The sequence below is a fragment of the Rhea americana genome, unplaced genomic scaffold (genome assembly GCF_003343005.1).
Source record: "Rhea americana isolate MKP2758 unplaced genomic scaffold, rheAme1 scaffold_60, whole genome shotgun sequence".
Classification (NCBI taxonomy): Eukaryota; Metazoa; Chordata; class Aves; order Rheiformes; family Rheidae; genus Rhea; species Rhea americana.
In genome coordinates this window covers 3235964-3248470 of record NW_028186757.1, presented here as the reverse complement: position 1 = coordinate 3248470, position 12507 = coordinate 3235964, and the positions used below count along the sequence as shown (strand labels likewise).

Genomic DNA, 12507 nt, shown 5'->3' with positions numbered 1-12507 from the left:
GAATACTGTTCACCCTGAGATGCCACCACACTAAAACTGCAGATAATTCAGTAGTACAGAATATATATCTGTATTTCAAAATATGCTAAATGCTGTAATTCTACATTCTCTTTTATAGTTGAACCAGCTCTATTCACTTATTACTGCTTAAGTGCTTTCACTTGCTTTCTTGACTAAATCAAGTAACTATTTCAATATTTAATAGTTTGAATATAACATTCAAGACAACAGTTAGTTATCCCTGCAGCATCTGCATGGCATTACATTAGTAATGAGTCTGATTAGGTTACTTTACAAATACTGTGCTATCTTAACAGATAGATCTTAAAAACAGAATCTAACTTTTTCAATTAATTCTATGTTTAACATTGTATAAGGAAACCTTGTCACAAAGATGTTTAGTACAACATAGACTTTTAATATGCATTTTCAAAACCTGTGTAATTATATTGTTATCAAATATATTATCTAGATTTATATTGGCTCAAGTGAGAAGATAGTAAAGGTTGAAAAGCAAAAATAAAATCAATACTTTACGACACTTCACGATTCCATGATTTTACTGAAGATTTAAATTTTTACTATACAATTAAATTTGGACTGGTATCTGATCCACACATTTTACTTCCTCACAATGAATTTCAAGTAGTTTAAAATTTTTTTCAATTAATAGTTAAATTAAAATTATCTTAATGGATAAGAGTTTTGTTTCTTTATTATGTGTTTCATAACCAGACTCTGAACTGGTTCAGAAACTGAAGGAAAAAAAAAAGAGGAGGTTGTGTGTGTTTTTTAAACAAGTCATTGCAGAATAAAAAGTTACTAGCATTCAATTAATAAYATAACAGCCACATTAAATTGATAAGATTGCATCTGTGGGTGCCTTGTAGGAGYATGGCAAGGAAAAAGAATGGAGAATTGTCCCAGTGGAACACAGCGCTGCATTTTTAACGGGATTGCTCAACTGACAAGAGACATGTAACTCTGAGTTGGCTTTGAAGGAGAATGGAACAGAGAAAAGGAAATAGTATTTAAGACACTGAAATCAGACAATCCTCAGTCTACCTCATAAATTTGTATTCTAATTCAGGTAAGTCAGAACATAACTATAAAGAAAAGACGATTAGAAGAAAATGTTATAGTTCAGGTATCTAACAGCTGCATTCTCATATAAAGAACATCTTGGGACAAACATTTAGTAACTTGCCTGATTTTATATATATTCTCTAATACACTATAAATTTTTCTGATACTAGTTGTTCTACCAGTGTAACGTACCAAAATATTAATCAGTTCAACCCAGGAGGCAAGATACAGAAGTTCTTTCTAATCAACTTGTATTACAAGTCTGTTGAAGTTTCTGAAATAATTTGAATTTAGAGTAGTATGAATCTGCAAACTCACAGGCACGGTATGAGTCACTTGATGCATTACAGACAGTAATAAAGTGGGTTTTTTTTGCCATAGTTAATTGTTTTAATGTGACATAAGACTCATGATGTAGAATATATTCTACATCATAGCATATACAGCCTTGTTCAGTACCAAAATGAGTAAGAGGGCCATACTGCAAGGTAGCTATAACAGCTTGCTCACCCACTGGCATTCAAAACATGTTAAGACAATTTGTCACTTCAAAAAAAAAAAAAAAAAAAGAATAATTACATTTGTTGAATTAAGGCCATACTGATTCTGTCCCGTAGTTTATTTCAATTTTGAGCACTAACTTTTTATCACTCCTCCTTCTTGTTTACTTTTATCTGGGTATAGAAAAAGACTACAAGGACAGTCTAGAATCCTAAACAAGGCCATGAGGGTTATTGTTTTTTTTAAAGGAGCAAAACACACATAAGATATGCAAGTGATGCCTGTACAGTATCCTCCTTATTTCTAGTAGCTAAAGATCATAAAAGGAACAATGTTTGTTAATAACATCTGAAAAGCCTGACAATACGTTCATAATAAAGAATTACATTTTTGAAACTCATCTGTGAGTCACCAATGATTTTGCATTCAGATTAAGGTGAGTATAAAATGAAAAGTATCAAACAGGATGAAAAATTAAGCTTGTAATTAAAATGCTGTCAGTCAATACTGTCTGGTTTAGTTTTGTATGTTAAAGACACTCAAAGTCCAGATGATCAAGAGTGCCTTGCAAAAATCTGAATAGTAGTCTTTAAAGTGTATGGTGTTAGTTTAGTTAACTACAAGTTAATATTCATTTACTTACATGCATATATCTTTATTTACAAATGCTATGAAAAGCATTTTTTTCTAGATCTCAGATGGAGTAGTTTATGCTTTTCATTAATTTCTCTTTAAGATGCTAAAGTAGATGGTCAAAACAGGGAGTTGTGTACAGTATCATCTCATTGTTCAATATTCGCAAAATGATGATCTTTTCCCACTTTAACACAGTTTACAAGGTTCCCTATTAAAAAGCACCTAACAGTCTCCTAAATTAAATACAAACTAAGAACAAAATTTTTTCATGCTGCTTAAATACAACACCAATTCTGCTATCCCGGACATATTTCCAATTCCATTAGAAACTGTCTAGTTTATCATACTCTGTAGAACTGGAATTAAATGCTGCTCATTTGTCCATAGGTGATAACACTGGGAAAGTGAGATGARGAGGGTTAAACTGTGACTCCAAATCAGCAAGTAACTTTTACCAACATTTTAGTTAGTGATTGTTTGCCCTGTTATTTTTGTGATCTGAAAATGTGTCTTTGGAGAATTGAATCTGTAATTAGATTATATTTGTTTAGTTAGTGTATGTTAATAAACAAGTATGATTTAAACAATTGGTATTTGAATGCCAAACAAGTTATACAGCACGTTACTTCTATATCTCTATATGAGCACATGTATATACATATAAGAATACACATTAAATATCTTCCATTACATTTATATATTTATATGCTTATATAGTTTATGTATTTTAAAATTTTCTATAAAACATGTTATACATAGCCTTTTTCACACTTTRGCACCTTATTTTGCTGTCGTTATGTTTAAATGTGTTCACTATTAAATAGAAAACCTATGTTATGCAGCTCATCTCATTTGTATTGTGTACTAGTGAATCATTCTGATTCAGGAAAGTTCTCAGAAGTATCAAGAAGTTTGCAAATACATAAAAACTTACATAAAAGCTTTTTTTTTTTTTTGCTTAAACAGTGTTTGTGCAGTTCTGTTCTCCATTAAATGAAACAAGAAAGAAAATCACAAATCAGAGAGATAGGATTAGTGCAAAATGGGGTGTATTTGAATATTGGCTTCTATAAGTGATTTCTACTGCCAACCACAGTGTCAGTAACAGATAGGAAAATATACACTATATATGGTAGCATCATATGCACTGGGTGTAAGGAATATTGTTAAAATTCTGCCCTGAGAACTTGGGTATAATTTACTTCTCTCACAAGAACATAAACAGAACTCAAGGCTTTCAGATGCTGCTTATAAAGGGTGGAGGATCACTGACAATGCAGGAATATTTATACAAAAACATTAACTTAGCATTATTTGATCCAATCTATCTGGTATTTCAGCAGAAGTATAATATCTTACATACAATAACTAATAAAATATCAATACTTTCTGAAACATTACAATGACAAAGAAGAAATTTAAAGAATACAAAAAGAGAAATTCCTCCCTAAAAAATTCAGCAACTAACTGTAAGTATGTCTGCATATGTAGAAAAGYGGCATCGTTTTCTCAAAGCCTGCCCTATGCTTGAATATTCTTTCAARCCACTGAAATCTTCGAGCTGAATTGTCATCTTAGAGACATGCAGAGTATTTAGAAAATTCAGTAGAGTAAAGATTTCCTCTAGAGATGTTATGGATAACTACAGCAATTCTGTGCAGCTGAGCACCAATTTCACCACGTGTTTGGAGCTAATGGCTATCTCCCTTCAAGTAGGGCTTGACATTTTGCTTTTGGCTGTAGTTGTGAGCAATATTTTGTAAGCGTTTGAAAATTATTTCTTTGATTAGTTAGYTAAACTAACAGCTAATGAACACAATGCACACTCCTAACTAGCTCATTATTTTGCTTCTGCATTTAATTGTTCCTCACTGCATAGTGACTGAGCACCTGACAACAGGGAGGAAAAAAAATGTCAAGCACCAAAACATAACTTTGAGATCATTTAGATTTTTAAAAAGAACAAAATTTCAGTATCTTTCCTTGTAGAAAAAGGCTTTAAGTCTTCAATTTATCTAAAATTATTCACAAATACCTGATTTCTGTAATCTAAACAGTTTTCACACTCATAATTTGTACTACATCATAAGGTATGGTGTTTGAACACTACATCACAGGTACACACACACTAAATCTCTAGATGATTCAACTTTATATTACATTACCTGAGGAAAAAAAAAACCCTAAAACTTCAAGAGAAAACAAAGTTGTAAATCACAAACTGAGTGAAATTGAATGTTTTCTTTGTTTATCTTKTTATGTAAACACACTCTTTAAATGAAGGTCTAAGGGCTTTCACATGCCACAAATTATCATATCATCGTGAACAACTTCATTGCACTAACATAATTCCACCCAAACTTCAGATTTAGCTTATCTTTACATGCCCATGTAGCCATAGTGCAAGGGAAAGCAYGGAAATTGAGATTAATGTGATACATAAGTGAATCAAGAACAGCCAGTGCAGATGATATAATTAAGCACTGCTTCCCAAAGCAATACAAAAGATACAGGCTAGCTTCTCATTTAGGTTAATTCCTCCTCTTTTTTAACTTTGACTGACATTCTTTCCTCCCCTCATCTGCCTTTGTTTTCCTTTTTTTTTCCCTGTTTTCCACCATAGTCTACTTCYGTAAGCATCTATTGTATCAAGGCAACAATCTCTGCACCCGTTGTATTTGCAATGTCACCTTTCACTGCTTTCTTGGCAAATCTTCAACAAAGGTTTGGGCYTTTTGCTGGAAAGACAGACAAAAATCTACAATTTGGGATTCTGGATTCTTTTRGTTTCCTTGATACAGAGCTGTATTTTAACCTGGATATTTTATTTCAGGTAGTGTTTGCCAATGGCAGAGAGTAAGGTACTGTGAAAATATRAAAATTTGTATGCGTAAAAACACAATGACAGCTATTTTTCAAGAAAGCCTACTTAGGACATGATTAATTTGCAAATAAATTGGAATCATATCCAATTGTGGATTTCCTGAATGGAAAGGGAAAAACCTAGGGTGACTGCACTGATGCTTCATTAATAAACACTCATAGCTAATTCACAAAGTTAGTGCGAAGCCATGCAGCCCATCCCATCCATACTGCAGCAGYCAGCCTTGTTCATCTCAAGCAAAGACAGTAACTCTACTGTATTTTCTATATTTCCTTCCCCTTCCCTTTTCCCTGGGTATGTATTAGTCTTTTCAAATACCGCAACACTCAGTAAACAATGTGGCTGGACAATTTAACCAACCGTAGGTGTTAGATATGCATCAGTTACAGGAATCTCTACATTTTGAAAATAGTTAGCACTTACCTTTATTTCTTGAACCTTCCTGACTCTTTTCTTGCTGCAATTAAAAAAAAAAATAGAAAAAAATATTATTTACAGTGATAATTACCATATGGAGAGCATGGATGCAGAAATCCAAAAGCAACTTAGTCTAGTTCCTCCTGCTTCCTGCACCGAGCAGGTATCATCTGCCTGCTGCAGAAGGATCCCTCTCTAGCCCGAGTTTAAGCTCCCCGGCGTGCTCACCCCAGAGGCCCCTGCCAGCCTGAATTATTCCGTGATACTACGTGGGGATTCCTGAAACTTTTCATTGCTGGAGCACAGTTTAACTACCTGCAGCACTACAAAGCTTTATCCCAGAACAAACTTAGCTGAGATCTCCTCAGCTACAAGCAGATTTCCCCCCCCCCCTTCTATTTTTTTTTTCCAGCTCACCTGCATCCCAGTAAACATTAAAAATTAGTTATTGCAGTCGATGAAAACAGGTTGAAGTTGTTTTACTACAGAAAAGACTACTTTCATTTGCTTTAAAGATTTTTTTTTTTAAACTTCTTTTCACTTATCTTTCAGTCTTTTTTGATCTTTCTAAGTTTGTTGCCAAAAGCATTCCAATACCCTGATWCAGAACTTTCTAGAACTAGAGATTTTTAACACCTCATCTTATAACCACAGCAGTGATATACAACATACATTAACGTATTTCCAAGTAACRTGTCTCTTTTGACAGCAGTGTGACACATTTCTAAGTTCTTCCTCTGTGATCCCCTTGGCCATACACCATGTAACCTCCAATATAGCACTGTCATCCACATAGTAATTCCTCACTTTGGATTATTATTATACCTTAAAAACAAAACAACCTGAAAACATTATCAGAATGCTGTTCTCAGTTTGCTTTACCTGCATTCTAAATGCATTGACTGATATTGCCATTAAATTAATGAAGCAACAAGACATCAAAAGTCATTTATAGGAAAACCTTTGTTTCAAAGGTATTAGCTCAAGATATCATGAAAARTTTGCAAGTGGCTGAAATTTCTCCTTTTAATATTCTGAGCTAAAATATGAAGTTGAAACAATATTTTGCTCAAAACCCACAAGCATTTCCAGCCTCATGTTTGCTATAAATGCRTTCTGATAATTGCTCAGAAACCTTTTTACCATATGTAATTTTACTTGAACAATTCTTACAACAGTTTATGAACAATGAAATATGAGTGCTGCTGAAGTGATTTTTTGTTTGAACTGACATTATTAAAACATTTTCCCAGTCGTATCACTTTTGTCATAAGCTAAAAAAAAAATATTGAATGAGAATCCATCTGAAAATTATAAACATAGAAACTTAATTTTTAAACTGGAAGCCTCTTAAATGGTCCACYTTCCATATCTAAAACATTATAGCAATTTGTCAGTTTTTACTGAAGAGTCCAAATTCTATGGTTAGTATTAACAGCTCATTATTAAGAAATAAAGAAACAAGGCAAGAGAGATGCTGATGCTGCTAAGAAGAAACAGAAGACTTCCAGAGAGCCAGCAAGTTTTGAGTTTTAATTTCARTTTTAGGCATATTTGATTTTCTGACAAGCTATTTCTTCAGAAATGCTGAAGTCCATGTAATATAAGAGTTTGAAAATATGTAACTCAAGCAATATTCCTTAGTACAGAATTCCTTATTCCTTGTACAGAATTGCATATATATTCATTAAGCATTCCCAAAAGAAAGAACATAGTAAACAAGATTTGCTGCATAATGATACTCAGCATTGAATATATACTGAGCTAGTTGTCTTCAATGACATGAGAAAATCCTGTGAGAATTTACTCATGGCAGCAAGCTGTCCCCAAGATTTCAAACTCTGATTTTAGACAACAGTCCTTCAAAAGAAATGCTGTTTTGTCTACTGTGAGGTATTCTTCAAACAGTTTCTTCTTTATGAGCTTATGCCAGCAGAACGGCATAGGGAGTAGGCTTAACAAAATACTTCTGAAAGCCTGTTTCCTTTACAAAATATCTTGATTTTGAGTATTTGAACAGAAAAAGGAAAACAGATAACTTATTTAAAAGTTGCAACAAAAGCAAAAATAAAACTAAGTGGTATCTTGAGGGTTCTATAACTTACTGGTAACAAAGTAAATCAATAGATTACAATGCAGGACTAATTACACTATTTCAATTGATCTATAAATACCAAAGATTTGTTATGAYGGTGCTCCTACCAGCTTTGTTTAGTCTTAAATATACACAGAATGCCCACATAAATCTAGGCAAAGAACCAAGCGTCTGCATCCATACGCACATCTTCCCAGACTGCACAGCACCATTTTAATAGYATTTTTTCTGGTTATCAAGCAAATAATTTTATAAGAGCTATTACCAACTTTTGCATGAGTTGCATGGAAAAACATCACCTGAAGCTAACTCTGTAAACTCGCCTAGYTGCTTAAACTCTAAGTAGCTTTGAAACTGGTGAAAGCAGTAGAAGTATTTTATAAATCACAGATACATAGAACTGGTTAGCTACCATTAACTTAATACAAGGCCATCTAGTCTACAGAAAACTAAAAAATTGTTTTAARTGTTTCTCATTTTGTAGAATAATATGGCCAGTGACACACTGTTTATGTTATTACATTTGTAACATGAGGTTATAGGGAAAGTCAATGATTTTTTTTTCCTATTGATTCAAAAAGTATGCCAAAGCTGTAGCCATCTGGAAAGTACACTTTCAAAATTCTACTTAACTGTGTTAAACAGACTAAGAAAAAAACAATCACAAATTTGAAAATGTAATTCTGCCTTTACTGTCAATAACATATGGTATACTAGGTTATAAAGCATTTTCACATAGATGCAGAGTGTTTCCTAATTACAAGTATTTTCTGAAATATAAGATACTATATGATAGGTTAAATTGCAAAGCAAATCTAAAGTTCTAATTCTCATGCCACATTAGTTTCAGCATTGCTTAATTCCTTTGACATTTCTTTTTCAAGTACAGTCAGCATTTGCTTCAGAAGATCTAAACAGTACTTTCTTTTGGTCTTCACAAAGAAKAATTTGTTCTCATATTCATTTTATACCTCTTCAGAGGTCAGAGGACAAAACTTWGACTTTGCTCTATCAAGCCAGTTTAAACTCAATGGAACCTTATTCATTTTAAGCCAGCTCTTCTTAAAATAAATAAATAAAAGCAAGCTTTAGAGCAAATCTGTAYCCAAGTTACGCTACAATTCAGATACTGCAATTCGTAGGCTCAGGGCCCAGTGAAAACTGTGTAGTCCCACAAAGCTCAATAGTCATTTTTCCCCCTCTTCTCTCCCCNCTTTCGCTTGCAATTAGAATGGAAATTTTTCTGACAAAGCTTCAAGGTTACAGACTCTGTCTGCGGCTCAGAGTACAACAAGTAGATTCTGAAGACTCAATCCAAGCATCGATTACTAAATCGGAGCAGCCTCGCAGAAAAGAAATYTTAAGAACACAAATCTTAGTTTCAAGGGAGAAGACTAGAAACWCTAAAAAAGGAAAAGCAAAGCCTTTTTGGGGGAAGAAAGAGTATAACAAGTTGGGAGGGGGAGGAAAATGACTCAAATGAAATTTTAAAATCATAAAARTTAGAATTTTTGAACCATGTTCAGATTTCAGTGCTCCCATAAAGAGAAGTTTAAAGAAAGAAAGCTTTAGCTGGAAATATCTTTATTTTAACTACTTAAATTTTAACTGAAAATGGCTCTTACTTTTCTCAAAAGGCTATGAATTTTAGTGTTAAGCTACCAATGAACTTAAGAAAACCTTTGCTAGCAGATCACATACTACCCTCTGCACAATACACCTTGTACCACRAAAAAAGAAAGAAAAGAAAAAAGAAAAAAAAGAGCAAGCCCCTCGTTATTTCAGGACTGTCCATTTATTTGTGCACAGCACCTCTGAATTGTGAAATTCACCTGGCTAGTAGAAACCTGCTCTAATATTAGATTTTTCAAATTAAAACAGAGTTTAAAATATAGAAAATAAACCTGTATTGAAGGTGCATAAGTACAGTCCTCCTTACCTGAATCCAGGTAAAAGATATCTTGTAACTTATTAAAAGATACAAGTATGAGGACTAACTTAGGTAGAAAAAACACAGAGCAGCAATAACTTAGGTTAGTTAGAAAATGTTATAGGTGCTTATAACTTAGCAAAATTAAGTTTAGATGTTCAGGGAAATAGAAATTGTCAGACATGTTTCAATTTGCATTTGTACAGTACACTAGGGCTCTGAAGYTGTCCTGAAGAGACATTTCCAGACATATTCCATTAGCAAATAAATGTAAGTYTGCAAGTATTGTTGTATTATCACACTAAGTTTGTAAAAGCAGTGAAGTACGGAAGAGTTAATAGAGCTGCTATCACACACACTTATGCTATTCTACTGCCCTGTTGCATTGTGATATATATGTATCATTATATATCACATATATGTTTTTATATAAGCAAAACTTTATATATAAGCAAAACATTTTCATCTCACTTGTTAGCAACCAAAGAAATATTTACTCCTATGATATATACATGTATATGTACAGTTTAAAGAGATTATTTGAACCACAATGTTATATTATTAYCCATTGCTATAAGTCATCTGTAAGCAGAACAAATCATTCTGCATCCTAGGATTTTTGATGTGCATCAGTGTACCCAAACGGTTTTGAATCTAATACTCTCCAGCCCAATTAATCAGACAAGCTGCATGGCTTTGCATCATTTTCTGTTGCATCAGTCTCATGAAATGTATCAGTGCAGAACACATGGAACTGTGAAGAAGCCTTGTGTGTCCAACAGACTGCATTCAGCACAAACTTTTCAAAGCACAGCTAATAAAAGTGGAGAAAATGTCAAATTTTCCACTGTGTTTGTGAACTAGAARAGACTATGGGTGGCTGACCATACAAATTGCTATTCTGGTAAATCACGAGTTATAAGCTACTTGCAGTATATCTCAGACCCCACGTTGTACAGAAATTGATTTAAATACCCAGAAATGCTTTTGCAATGTAAAAAGCTCMCTTTTTCATGCTCTTTTCTCTTTGTCTAAATGTACAAATAACATCCATTTCTCTTAAAAACATTCTGACAATATTGTTGTTTGTGTCAGCTGTGACACATTTGATAAGTAATTTGGATGTGATTCCAAATTTTATTTAGGAAAAAGGCTTCCTATTGGCAACAAGGAGAGTTGAACTGGATGGTCAAATGGACTCTCAAAGATACATACAGATATTAATTAAAATAAAAAGTACAGAACTGATCTGTACAGGTAGATAATAACCTTGGACTAAAATTCACCAGGGCATTTTAGGAACAGTAGACTTAATTTCTTAGCCCCACTGAAATGTGATTTTGCGCATGCTATTAGCTTTCATGTTGCTGTTTTTCCCTTTCCAGACAAAGCACAGTTGGTATTTATAAACTATTTAGAGGTTACTTGTAGAAGCATATTGACTTCCAATTAATTGTGTGTTCTTAAAAACCAAATGCATACTTCCTGCATCCAGAGTCTCGCTCATCTGTCTGGATTCTAGACATCTGTCTGCTAGAATAGACTAGTGATGAAGAGCCGTATTTCTTTCTTGCAAAACTCTAAGGCAAATTGTTATTGAACATATTGGTTGTATTTAAAAAGTAACTGCTGAATTAATAATATTCTTAAAATAAACAAAGTACTAATTAGTCTAAAACATACTTTAGATTGTCCTTCATAAGTGAACAAATTAAAATAATTTAATAAGCAAACCACTAATTAAAGAAATTGTGCTGGAAGAGGGRCTCAACTTATTTGCTTGATTAACATTTTACAATGAAAATCTATCATCAATCATACCATATAATGTAGTTAAGATGCAGAAAATTACTTGTGTTCATTACATTTAACGTTCCTTCTGCATTTTGCAATGAAGGTACATTGTTACTATATATTAAATTTTTTTATGGGTTATGAGGAATAGTTGCTATTAAAGATAATATTTCAGTGAGAGATACCAAGATAATATATTCCTACTATGATGTTAAAAAAATATACAAGCTAAGGTAGTTGAACAACAACATAATAGCTTATAACAATATAATGACTTTAATTGAAAGAGCTGGATTATGTATGTACATTTTTTTTTATTTATGGATGAAATAATAGTACAGTCACAGCTAGTAGAGATCAAGAGCACCACATAACAATTTCGTAATTTGTTTTGAGAATAAATTTGACCGATGACATTATGCTAAACATTTGTGTTTCATGAAGTTTACAGACTCAGACCTCATCACAAACTCACATCAACTGCACTACAATTTGTACTCAAAATTATTTTTACCCAAAAGTATTTGGAAAGACTAGGCAGGAATGAAAGAGTTGGTTTTTTATATATATAAAAAAACATATATACATACATGTATGTATATTTTATATATGTGTGTATCTATGTGTGTATATATATAGTTGATACATGTATGTGATAATATATACACACACATATCAACTACACACAGGTGGAGAGACCTGTGAAATCTAGCAGTTTGGTTTGCTGACCTAGATCCCTGAAGAATGCGAAGAGGTCTACATCCTGGCAGTCTCAGAAACAGAAGCATGAGACAGTTGTTCTCCTTTGCATGAGGCAAGTTACAACCCCCTAAAGCAAAGAGGAAGCAGAGAAGAAATTAAGATACGTACGAGTCCCAAATCATATTGTCTATGCCTATGTGGTTTCAAAGAAAGTTATCTCCAGGTCAGGCTTCTACATACCATGCACTTTCTCCTGTCCACTTTCCATTCACAGAAGTTCCAYACTAAAGTTAATCCACATTTTTTTCCCCCATTTAGACACATCTGACTGTCTTAAAGCAAATCTCCCAGATGTGCTGGTAACGCATATACTACTCTTAATGTCAGCCTTGGCCCATGTAAGACAGAGACAGAAACTTGGTGGTTGAAATGGAATAATCGTTCAGGGCTAAAGTCACAGGC

General features: G+C 33.3%; 1 protein-coding gene across 2 annotated transcripts in view; it reads right to left on the bottom strand.

Moving 5' to 3' along the window:
- FSTL5 (follistatin like 5) overlaps positions 1-12507 on the bottom strand; it is a 305635-nt gene that overhangs the window by 251958 nt on the left and 41170 nt on the right. For both annotated transcript variants that reach the window (XM_085319846.1, XM_085319848.1), the window contains exon 3: positions 5531-5564. In XM_085319846.1, coding sequence (XP_085175972.1) covers positions 5531-5564 — 34 coding nt within the window. The remainder of the gene's footprint in view (positions 1-5530; positions 5565-12507) is intronic.